The sequence below is a fragment of the Haliotis cracherodii genome, unplaced genomic scaffold, assembly GCF_022045235.1.
Source record: "Haliotis cracherodii isolate W230 unplaced genomic scaffold, xgHalCrac1.p SCAF_55, whole genome shotgun sequence".
NCBI lineage: Eukaryota > Metazoa > Mollusca > Gastropoda > Lepetellida > Haliotidae > Haliotis > Haliotis cracherodii.
The window spans coordinates 148,074-161,421 of NW_027266314.1; the positions used below are offsets into that span (position 1 = coordinate 148,074).

Sequence of the window (13,348 nt, forward strand, 5' to 3'; positions counted from 1 at the left end):
TTATTTTCCTACAGCTTTACATCCCCAGCAGAACGCGCACCACGAGCCCCATCTCTTGCTCTTAGACAGCCTCTTGACAGCTGGAGAAATGAGACAGAATACATTTTATGTGTTAGCATAAATAATATCCACAACTTTAAACACGTTCACGAGTGCCTATTGACAGTATACCTCACAGAGAACGAAAATTCGATGAGCACAATGCATTCAACGGTCAGTTCTATGAGATCAAATTGTATATTGTATATTGTCTTCTATATAACTTCCGGGTGAATGCATGTCACCGTATCACAATTGCGTGGATGGATGCTCACGATGTCAATCTTTGGATTGCTTGGTCCAGACAAGATTATTTACAGACAGCGGTCACAAAGCTGGAATATTGCCGAGTGCGGCGTTAAACAACAAACAAGCAAACAAAACATACTTCCGGGTGAAACTATGCACCTACCTTTTCCCTGCCTAGTTAATCTGGGCACATCTGAAATGATAGCTGGTGTTTATTTGTGTTCAACATTTGCACACTGTACAAACAAACAAACACAGCAATGACTGAGTGAGTGAGTGAGTTGGGTTTAATGTCCCTTTTAACAGTATTCCAGTTATATCTCGGCGTGTCAGCTTAATGTGGGTGGAAAGCGCGAATTGATGAAGGGCTCAGACGTTTACCACTTCGGTGAAACCCACAAGCACGGGTATGGTGCTGACAAACGTAGAAACATAATTGGGGCGAACCGGGATTCGAACCAACAATCATAGGATTCTGGCGCACCAACGGGACGCAACTCTGCACAGCGATTCGCGGCGCTTTGACGACTTCAACATCTACGGTAAACCGTCTCAGCCAAATAAACGTGTGCCCCTGCTAGATCAGAATAGTCCATGTATATGTGTTAGAAAGAAACCGTTTTCATTTGAACATTGATCTGAAAACTGACTACCTGCAGCAGCCCGGACGACTTTGCCATCCCTGAGGACATGCACTTTGCAACCGTCACAGAAGTTGGCGATCCTTTTTCCCACTTTCTGCTCTACTTCGTCAGAAGGTAACGGTGTATCGGGGACGATCCATTCCTCCGTAGCTTGAACCTTTGGTGCCTTGTCTCCCTGCAGGAGTATATAGGACAGGATAAATATGGGATAAACAAAATGATATCAGTCACTATGCAATTTAAGCCCAAACATGATATACTACTCAAGAATAGTTAAGGATCATCAGTAAATTAACACAGCTATGTCATGTATTCTCATCATCACAACCTGTTCAATGTATCGTTGACATTTTGAACAGATCAATATGTGGATCAGTTCAATATCAGGTTTTATTTAAGCGTACATGTACGAGAATGTTTTTGTTGATACGGAGAGGAGTTCACGACCATACTCTCAGCAACTGCTGGGGTCATTCAGAGCATCGTAACTTGATAGAATGTTGGAAATGCCGCTGTATTGTCTCTCGGTGATTTGCGAGTGTGCGATTTTTGAATTGATGTAATTATGACCAGTAACTTGCATTATTTGATTTGCCCAGATGCCATTACTAGAAAGTGACTCGTGTTTTCGTGCACTATTGTTACTGAAGCGTTTGTCAGAGAACAAATTGGCTTTTGAAACCATGGTTTATATCGACAAAGCTTCTCCAGATTTTGGACACCTTCTGATGTTCGTTGCCAGATAAATCGGATTGTCATGTAGGACAAATTGCTTACTCAAAAGTCTCGGCACAGCTTGCACACAGTGCCTGGGCAACTTACGAGGGACCCGTGAAGATCCGGGGTAGAATAGGTCTTCAGCAACCCATGCTTGCCGCAAAAGGCGACTATGGTTGTCGTAAGAGGCGACTAACGGGATCGGGTGATCAGGCTCGCTGACTTGGTTGATGCATGTCATCGATCCCAATTGCGTGGATCGATGCTCATGATATTGATCACTGGATTGTCTGGTCCAGACTCGATTATTTACAAACCGCTGTCATATAGCTGGAATATTGCTGAGTATGGCGGTAAACAACAAACCAACTAACCAACATTCGAGATCACCTGGTTCTAGGCGTGACATCACCAACAACCGGGGGTCGACACAGGTTCAAGTTTTTAGTTTGCCATCCCACATACTCAAGATACTCATGATTCTTCGAATCGCGTTTCACTATACCTTCCCCCTAAGTCATCATTCTACGTGGAGTATTTGACCTCAAACCGGAAATTGTGGTGTTGTTTACCATAACGTATCAATAGGGGTTCCGAGTTAGCCTTCATATTTTAGTTGTTGTATTTCATCGTCAGTGATAGTAAAATCCATGAGGTTCCCCTGTTTCTTTAAGGATTTAGTTTTAGACTTAATGACCGCCTCCGTGGTCTAGTGGAAGAGCGTCCGCCCGGAGAGCGGAAGATCCGGGGTTCGATTCCCGGCCGCGTCATACCAAAAGACGTCAGTATACTGTGTCTGAGTGGGGTATTCATGTTAAGCTGCGGCATGGTATCTCAGTGAGCTAGCACTATGAATTGGCATAAGTGCAATAATCTTGGACGCGACGTTAAACCCCATTTCACCTTTAGATTTAATGACATCCCTAAATTTAGAAAATTCTGTGGAATCTGAAAGAGAAAAGCCATAGTTTTTCCGCTTCAAATGTCGCTCCAAACCTTCCCTAATTACAATAAGTGAGAGACCTATATTATTGCATAACATCATCAGTTCAAACGGAGGGATGTTTCCTGCTAAGCGTTGCTAATTCAGTTTATCGGCAAGGAATGATCTCAACTTTCATGTTTAATTGTGTTGACATTTACGTTATCCTCAAAGAATTTGTCAATATCAATTGTCATGGGCTGCTATGAACGGTTTGGCTTGTTTCGAAACATAAAGTGTCATGAATGTTGCCATGTTTGCTTACGTCCCATGTAGTACTACGAGGTAGCAGACCAGTCTCGAAGCAAATTAGTTTCTTTAAACTCCTATCGATGTATATGTTTGCTATATGCCATTAGCGTTGGAAACATGTGTAAATGATTATCCTAATTGGGAAAAAATAATATATATTGAGTAAACTTTTGGATGTTGTAAATATGAAAGCCTCGTGTGTGTGTGTGATTTGGAAAAAAAGAGGACTGAATTTATCAACGAATGAGCAAAGTAGTTCCGGCAACCAATCAAATGACGGCATTTCTGAACAGCCAATCAGATGCAAACGAAACTGTAACCTCCATTGAACGCACCAACCAGCATCTCTCTTCCCGGATGGGTAACAAATATTTAAATCAGCGGAAATATAGATTTACATTTACATTTACTTTTACGTTTACATTTATATTTACATTAAAAGACGCTTTAGATAAAAAGGATAAAAAAACATGGGTTAGATAAATGTTATTCAGTATCAAAACGTGGCAATCACAATATTTCAGTTCTATCGCGTCGTCTCAGCTTGATGCATGAGTAAAACGTGAAGCCATGCACGTCCTACACATTTGAACCTCTTTGATGAAACCCATGAGCACTGATTTGGTGGTGACAAATCTAGAGTGAGAGAGTGAGTTGGGTTTAACGCCGCTTTTAACAGTATTCCAGTTATATCGCGGCGTGTCAGCTTAATGTGGGAGGAAAGCCCGAAGTGATGCAGCTCTCAGACGCTTACCACTTCGTTGAAACCCACGAGCACAGGTATGATGCTGACAAACCTAGAAACATAATCGGGGCGAACCGGAATTCGAACCCACAATCAAAGGTTTCCGGCGTGCCGAAGGACGCAACTCTGCAAAGCGAATCGCGGCGCCTAAGACGACTGGGCCACCCGTGCCCCCGATAATCCTAGAAATAGTATCAGAGCGAATATGCAATGGCATAAAATACCGCACAACACATGTTGTATTAATTATCAATATAATATACCTTTTCGATACGATCTACGACCTTCTTTATGTCATCGTATGTCTCGTCAGATGGTTTGACAAAACACGTTTTCTTTTTAATGATCTTCATAGCCACCAAGCCCTGCAAACATACAGTGAAAGAAATATTTCAGTTGGTTATCTAAAATAGTGATTACCGTCTCTGAATTTCAAATTGGTTACATTTATCTTAGTTACAAGTTGTTGAATGATCTGTTTCAATTCCTATTCATTCTCATAATAACCAAGATTGTATTACATTCCTTACCCATCATACGTCCCGAGAGTAACAGATGGGAAAGGGTGAGGTGAGGTGAAATGGGGTTTAACGTCGCGTCCAAGATTATTGCACTTATATAGCGACGTACATGTACGTGTGTGTGTTTGTGACTGCTTGTACTAGTCCGGACTGATGCCGATTTATAGTGCTAGCTCACTGTGCTGTAGATTAACATGAATACCCCATTCAGGCACAGTATACTGACTCCGAGCCGACCAGTCCTTGTTTTGGCTCCTTAATGCCGAGCACAAGACAGGGTAACAACAAGTACCATCTTTTAACGTCTTTTGGTATGACGCAGCCGGGGATCGAACCCCGGACCTTCCACTCTCCGGGCGAACGCTCTACCACTTGACCACGGAGGCGGTCAGATGGGAAGGGATAGCGGCTATTATTCATGTCATTACACACACCAACCGGAATAGATATATGTCATTTACCTTTGTAAAGTCATGGTAGTTGATCGACTTTTTGAAGCAGTCTTGAGGAGGATCAGGAGTTCCTGGGTAGGTTATCATACTCTTGTCGTGCAGTTCGATGTCCATTGGGACAACTTCATCACCGGCCGTCACGGCTCCTTGGGCATACTAGGATATAACACACAGTGTTCTGAACATGACAGCATATCACATACAGTGTCCTGAACATGACAGGATATAACACACAGTGTCCTGAACATGTCAGGATATAAGACACAGCGTCCTGAACATGTCAGGATATAACACACATTGTCCTGAACATGCAAGGATATAAGGCACAGTGTCCTAAACATACTAGGATATAACACACAGTGTTCTGAACATGACAGCATATCACATACAGTGTCCTGAACATGACAGGATATAACACACAGTGTCCTGAACATGCAAGGATATAAGGCACAGTGTCCTAAACATACTAGGATATAACACACAGTGTTCTGAACATGACAGCATATCACATACAGTGTCCTGAACATGACAGGATATAACACACAGTGTCCTGAACATGCAAGGATATAACACACAGTGTCCTGAACATGTCAGGATATAACACACAGTGTCCTGAACATGCAAGGATATAAGGCACAGTGTCCTAAACATACTAGGATATAACACACAGTGTTCTGAACATGACAGCATATCACATACAGTGTCCTGAACATGACAGGATATAACACACAGTGTCCTGAACATGCAAGGATATAACACACAGTGTCCTGAACATGTCAGGATATAACACACATTGTCCTGAACATGCAAGGATATAAGGCACAGTGTCCTAAACATACTAGGATATAACACACAGTGTTCTGAACATGACAGCATATCACATACAGTGTCCTGAACATGACAGGATATAACACACAGTGTCCTGAACATGCAAGGATATAAGGCACAGTGTCCTAAACATACTAGGATATAACACACAGTGTTCTGAACATGACAGCATATCACATACAGTGTCCTGAACATGACAGGATATAACACACAGTGTCCTGAACATGCAAGGATATAACACACAGTGTCCTGAACATGTCAGGATATAACACACAGTGTCCTGAACATGCAAGGATATAAGGCACAGTGTCCTAAACATACTGGGATATAACACACAGTGTCCTGAACTAGACAGGATATAACACACAGTGTCCTGAACATGACAGGATATAACACACAGTGTCCTGAACATGTCAGGATATAATGCACAGTGTCTTGAACATACTGGGATATAACACACAGTGTCCGGAACATACTAGGATATAACATACAGTGTCTTGATCATACTGGGATATAACACACAGTGTCCGTAACATACTAGGATATAACACACAGTGCCTTGAACATGCAAGGCTATAAGGCACAGTGTCCTGAACATGACAGGATATAACACACAGTGTCCTGAACATGCCAGTATGTAAAACACAGTATCCTGAACATGCCAGGATATAACACACTGTGTCCTGAACATGCAAGGATAAAAGGCACAGTGTCCTGAACATGACAGGATATAACACACAGTGTCCTGAACATGCTAGGATATAATACACAGTGTCTTGAACATACTGGGATATAACACACAGTGTCCTGAACATGCCAGGATATAACACACAGTGTCCTGAACATGCAAGGATATAAGGCACAGTGTCTGGAACATGTCAGGATTTGACACACGGTGTCCTGAACTTGCTAGGATATAACACACAGTGTCCTGAACATGTCAGGATATAATACACAGTGTCCTGAACATGCCAGGATATAACACACAGTGTCCTGAACATGCCAGGATATAACACACAGTGTCCTGAACATGCAAGCGTATAAGGCACAATGTCTGGAACATGTCAGGATATAACACACAGTGTCTTGAACATGCTGTGATATAACACACAGTGTCCAGAACATGTCAGGATATAATACACAGTGTCATGAACATACTATAGGATATGATGCACAGTGTCCTGAACAGGCTAAAACTGTTCTAGGCTATAATGTAGTCTCCTCAATAAACTAGGAAATGGTGTACAGTGTCCTGAACAAACAGTTCTTTTGACATCCTGGGCTATAACACACAGAATGAAATATAATTCATTTGGTGCGTTTTATCCACTTAATTTCTATCAGTGCTCTAGGGGGGGTAATCCCATGTCCAACTCTTATCACAGCTTAAGGTAAGGGACACAACTCTAAATCCACCAACATTAGTGGGCGCTCTGCTTTAGAAATCTAGCTGAATGCACGTTTTTCAAAAGAGTTCTATCATGTGATCAGGCACAAAACAATCGTCAATATGCTGGTGTTCCAGTTAGACAAGGCAAGGTAGCGGATCTACAGCACAATATCCAGGACACGGATTATTCCAAGTGAAAGAGCATGGACTGAACTTGGCTGGAGACCATTAAGTGCCACATAACGCATATTCATTCATTAACAGCACTTCAAACGACTGGCTCAAAATGCAGAAACACAACCCACGCTAGTACCGGACATGGCTTTGGGTGAGTTTGGATGAACGGAACAACGGTTGTTGAGTTTGTCATAGGCTGAGAATATTTAGAGAACATTCCAGACAATTCTTGTTTAAGAAGCTTTATGTTTAAGAATCAATTAGGGGAGGTTTGGTCAGTATCTCTACAATGCCTGATACAGCACATTGCATTATTCATTGAATAAAATATCCCCTGCAGCAGCGTTACAGCAATATGGCTGCGATTAGCCACCACCATAAAATGAAGAGCATGGTCGACTAGTTAGACAAGCGACTTTAACGGATACAAGTCCATTCATCTTGATGAGTGAGTGAGTATGGTTTTAGCAATATTCCAGCAATATCACGGCGGGTGACAACTGAAATGGGCTTCACGCGTTGAACCCTTGTCGGTTCGAACCCGGGTGTTCGGCGTGACGAGCGAACGCTTTAACCACTAGGCTACCCGACCGCCCCTTAGAGGTAGGAGGAGCAACCGGCGGCTTGGAATGGGACTCAATATGGAATCATTCAGGACTGGAGTCAGTAGAAGTCCATGGCGTAGAAGCAATACATCAGAATACGTCATTTTCGTTATATGATATACCCGTGAAGATCCTGGGTAGAATAGGCCTTCAGCAGCCCATATTGCCGTAAAAGGCGACTATGCTTGTCGTAAGAGGCGACTTACAGGCTCGCTGACTTGGTTGATGCATGTCATCGTATTGCAATTGCATGGAAGGTCGCCATGATGTCAATCACTGGATTGTCTGGTCCAGACTCGATTGTTTTCAGAACGCTGTCATATAGCATTAAACAACACAGAAAACAAAAAAATAGTCACATTATTAAGAATTTCTGAAGTGGCTGTCGGTTGTCTCTCATCAGTTAGAAGAATTATTGAACTTTACGTTTTTCAGTAATCTGGATTTTTCGGCTCCTCATATGCCTATTGGGCTCACAAAAAGACAGTCAGCATCTTAGGGGATGATCTGCACTTAGACGCCGTATAGAGCAGTATCACCTGGCAACGGTTTCAGATGCGTGAGTGGGCAGGGTTGCTGCCAGTAATTTGGGGCTGATTGTGCAACTATCCATCCCCGGACACTTTAGTTATTCACTCGACCGGGTTAATAAGAAGAAGATTGTCTTAGGGAGTGATAACGAGACGGACATGCAGATGTTCAATGACATGGTGCCACATCTCGGAATAACTTGGTCGGAAATGCCATCACGTCGAGTCCGGAGGGATCTCAAAGCGAAAGGAACAGAAAGACAGCAGTCAATTTGTGGGGACACCATGTGAAGCATGGTATTATTTGCAGAGATCAAGAGTTGTATAGAGATGACGACATTCACAACATGGACATTGGTGACTCATTCCTGGTTGATGAGTTACAAGAAGCCTTATTCCTGTTTTTTACATAAGTTCTTTCATTATGACGTCGGCAACTTGATGGCGGTGAAAATACTTGGAGGGAGATTATGTATATGGGGGATACTCCTAGGGTCCATGGACCGTAGAAGTGTGTGATTGGGGGTAAGGGACTTCTTCCATGGGAACCCTGGCGGGTTTACCCATTCATACTTGGTTAAAACATGATTGGCTATTACAGTGGGATGCTGTTGAACATTGTCTGTTCTATGGTTACATACTGAAGAAGATGTTCAGTTTGGGTTAGCACCTAGCATTTAAGAAGTTAAGGGCGAGCTGCTTGCGTATAATTACCCTTGTAAGTTCTGCTCTTCTTGAAGTTTGATGTATTCATTTTCTATGGCGCTTAGGCAGTAGGTTATTGGTACCCACCCTTCAGGTTTTATCTACTAACTTGCTCTTTTCTGAATAACAAATGCATTTGTATATTGTATTAAAAAATGAGTCATAAATCTAATAAAATATTACATTGAGATACTAGGCTACAGTACAGCGTACCATGAGCATACTGGGTCATAACATACAGCGGATTGAACACAATGGGCTTATAACGTACAGTGGCGTCAACCAGCTGGGCTATAACGTACAGTGGCGTGAACAAGCTGGGCTATAACGTACAGTGGCGTGAACAAGCTGGGCCGTAACGTACAGTGGCGTGAACAAGCTGGGCTATAACGTACAGTGGCGTGAACAAGCTGGGCTATAACGTACAGTGGCGTGAACAAGCTGGGCTAAACGTACAGTGGCGTGAACAAGCTGGGCTATAACGTACAGAGCGTGAACAAGCTGGGCCGTAACGTACAGTGGCGTGAACAAGCTGGGCTATAACGTACAGGGCGTGAATAAGCTGGGCTATAACGTACAGGGCGCGAACATTCTTGGCTATAACGTACAGGGCGTGAACAAGCAGGACTATAACGTACAGTGGCGTGAACCAGCTGGGCTATAACGTACAGGGGCGTGAACAAGCTGGGCTATAATGTACAGTGGTGTGAACAAGTTGGGCTATAATGTACAGGGCGTGAACAAGCTGGGCTATAACGTACAGTGGCGTGAACAAGCTGGGCTATAACATACAGTGGCGTGAATAAGCTGGGCTATAACGTACAGGGCGTGAACAAGCTGGGCTATAACGTACAGTTACGTGAAAATACTGGGAAACAAGAAACTTTAGTGAACGTACTGATGTATATCATATATAGTTGTTAACATATTTGGCTGTAACACACTGAACGAAACATACTGGGCTATAATATACAGTTCAATGGACCTTCTGGGGTACAATATACAGTGCAATAAACACACTGGGTTATGTCATACATTTGCGTGAACATGTTGGGCTCTAATATAGAGTACAGCAAACATACTGGACTATGTTATACATTAGATCGAACATAGGGCTATTCCACACACGGGTATAATGTGTGACGCCCATTTCCCGGTGTCCCCCGCCATGATAGTGCTGGAATAATGCTAAAAGCGGCGTAAAGCCATACTCACCCACCCACTCATCACATACTGGGCTATAATATACAGTGTCATCAATAAACTGAGCATTGAAAACGCACCATCATGAAAATGGAGGTATTTTTATCCAGGTTTAAGTCATATGAAAATACCTAAGTGAATGAGTAATATACGACGTTCTGGACGAAGCATGAAGAAGAACAGCTCGTCAAAACACATTCCTAATTTGTTTGTGAGCGACATCGCCAAAACGCAACAAATTGCTTGCACATCATGGAAAACATATGTTGTTTCACGGGAAGCATGCATAATAGGGCCATAAAAGACAGACTTTTAAAAGCCACATCACTTGTTACTGCAGACGTAAAGGGTACTGACACAAGAAATGCCAAGATTAACAGCAGCGGAACGTGAACGTGCCGTGGGCATGCTTCAAGTTGGTACGTCAAGTAGAGTCGTTGCACAACGGTTTCAATGCCATCATTCAACAATCCTCAGGCTACTGAGCAGATACCAGCAGACAACCGCCAGAGATCGACCAAGTCCGGGTCAACGTCGTGTAACTACACCACGTCAGGATCGCCATATTGTTCGTCGGCATCTTCGTGATCGTACACTTCCGGCTACCAGGACTGCAGCAACTGTACAAGGCCGACGGGGTTTGATCAGCGTTGACACCGTACGTCGACGACTCCGCTCAGCAGGGCTACGTGCTCGACGTCCATATGTTGGACCCACACTCACTGATCGACATCGAAATGAACGTCTGCTTTGGTCCAAAAGGCATCGTCATTGGAGATTGCGCCAGTGGCATGGTGTGCTGTTCACTGATGAGTCCCGTTTTCATTTACGGAATGCTGACGGTCGACTGCGAGTGTGGCGTCGACGTGGAGAACGTTACCACAATGACTGCGTTGTACAGACAGCAAGTACAGAACCTGAGAGAACTTGAAGATACACTACGCTAAGAGTGGAATGCCTCAGAACACTATTCGCAGACTTATTCGATCAATGAGAAGACATTGCATGGCGGACATACCAGATATTGACTTTTCATTTTAACCCTATTTGTCTTCCTTACACTGATGACGTAAATGTAGTTACTGTGTGGTATTCCTGTTTCCTTTCTCGTCTTTCTTAATAATCCGTCTATGTCTGTTCTAATTAAAATCGGTCATTGCTCAAGTTGTTTTTGTAATATTTCAAGATTTATTGCTGGTGCGTTTTCAATGCTGTTCAGTATATATATAGTGTCGTGAACATATGGGCTATAATATACAGTGTAGTGCCTACTAGGATACAACATTCAGTAACACTGCTGGGGTTAGTGGGGCATAATATACCGTGCCTTGATTATACAGGGTTATAACATACAGGTACGTGAACCTGCTGGCCTATATTATACAGTGGAAATATTGGGGTATAGCATACAGTTGTGTGAAGATACAGGGGCTAATCTGGTAAATCATGAACATTGTCGGCTAGAACATACATATCCGTGAATATACTGGAGTATAACATACTGTGTAGTGAACATACTGCGCTTTAACATTGACAGTCGTTAACAAACTTGAATATTACATAATGTGTATTGATAATAGGTGGCTACAATATACAGTGTCATTCACATTACATACAGCGTCAAAGATATTCAGGGCTATACATGTAACATACAGTGTCACCGACACACTGAGCCATTACATACCGTGTCAAAATATTCAGGGTTATACACGTAAAGTACAGTGTCATTACCATACTGGACTGTATCACCCGTAGGGCTGGACATACCGAGTTCGTATAAATCGTATGTGTACGACAAGTTTGTGAAGTTTTGGTCCAGCTGCCACAAACTTTTTTTTGTAACCATATCAACTTAAATACTGAATTATCCGAGTTCATATGCCCCCATGATGTATGATTATGTTGTTGTTTTAAGAATCGCTGTATGAACATTAATATGTATGAAATGCTGTACGACAAAAAAAGTGGAATAATAAAAAAAAAAAATATATATATATATTTTCAGGGCTATACATGTAGCATACAGTGTCTTCGACACACTGAGCCATTACATACCGTGTCAAAATATTCAGGGTTATGCACGTAAAGTACAGTGCCATGAACATACTGGACTTTATCACCCGTAGGGCTGGACATACCGAGTTCGTATAAATCGTATGTGTACACCTGCACATATCAGTTCATGCACAGGGCGGGAGGTTAGAATGACGTAACACCAGAAATGACGTCATGGCTGAAGATTTGTTGTCGGTTTTCTAACACGACGGTTATTTTTTCCAAAGGGGAGCTCAAAAGTATTTAGAAATAATGGGCTATACAGAACGTATTATTGTCGCTTTAAGAATTCTGACACTCATCACGTACCATCGGTATGACACACATAATAATCTCTATAAAACGTACAGTTTCATGAAATACGGGGCCATAACATATAGAGTCATGGAATACTTGGGTATAACATACAGTGTCTCGGGAAACTGGGGTATAACATACATTGTCATGGAATACAAGGCTATAACATACAGAGTCATGGAATACTTGGCTATAAGAATACAGTGCCATGAACACTCTGGGCAAAACACATGGCATCATGAACATTCTGGGCAAAACATATGGCATCATGAACTTTCTGAGCAAAACATATGGCATCATGAACATTCCGGGCAAAACATAAGGCATCATTAACTTTCTGGGCGAAACACATGGCATCATGAACATTCTGGGCAAAACACATGGCATCATTAACTTTCTGGGCAAAACATATGGCATCATGAACTTTATGGGCCAAACATATGGCATCATGAACTTTATGGGCTATATAACGAAGATGTCGTGGAATACTGGAGTATGATGCACACTATTATCACAGTAAAATTAGAGGCAGGTTTAGTTCGGTTCTCACCTCTGTTGCTCCGGTTCCATGTAGAAACAGGATGACGAGGGCGACAGCAAACATGGCGACTTGCAGGTACCTGAGGAAATAATACACATATGTAATTCCTATATTCTTAAAATTGGAAGTGTACATTAAACAACAACCCAGTTTATTCAGATAAAAAGGTAATTGTTGTATTTGTTGTTCGTTTGATTTGATCAGTTATCATTTATTAAGTGACAGAGGGACACCACATAGCACAATTTGATCCTGTCATTTACTTTGTGAGTAACAGAGGGACACCACATAGCTCTGTCTGATCCTGTCATGTACTTTGTGAGTAACAGAGGGACACCACATAGCTCTGTCTGATCATGTCATTTACTTTGTTAGTAACAGAGGGACACCACATAGCTCTGTCTGATCCTGTCATG

The 13,348-nt window shown here is 42.4% G+C and overlaps 1 protein-coding gene across 1 annotated transcript; it reads right to left on the minus strand.

Moving 5' to 3' along the window:
• Nucleotides 1–12,995, minus strand: LOC139444494 (uncharacterized). Its single transcript, XM_071225447.1, has 6 exons — nucleotides 12,942–12,995; nucleotides 4,611–4,757; nucleotides 3,892–3,993; nucleotides 942–1,107; nucleotides 452–481; nucleotides 1–80 (listed from the first exon to the last, which is right to left on the minus strand). Exons 1-6 carry the CDS (start codon nucleotides 12,993–12,995, stop codon nucleotides 1–3), a joined length of 579 nt encoding a protein of 192 aa, XP_071081548.1.
• Between the last annotated feature and the right edge of the window lie 353 nt (nucleotides 12,996–13,348).

Bases quoted from the DNA above. Each gene is read 5' to 3' on its own strand.
- LOC139444494 (XM_071225447.1), bottom strand. From the start codon at position 12,995: ATGTTTGCTGTCGCCCTCGTCATCCTGTTTCTACATGGAACCGGAGCA. The intron at 4,758-12,941 runs GTGAGAACCGAA...GTTATATCCTAG, and splicing joins ATGGAACCGGAGCAACAGAG to TATGCCCAAGGAGCCGTGAC. The intron at 81-451 runs GTAGGTGCATAG...TCATTTCTCCAG, and splicing joins ATTAACTAGGCAGGGAAAAG to CTGTCAAGAGGCTGTCTAAG.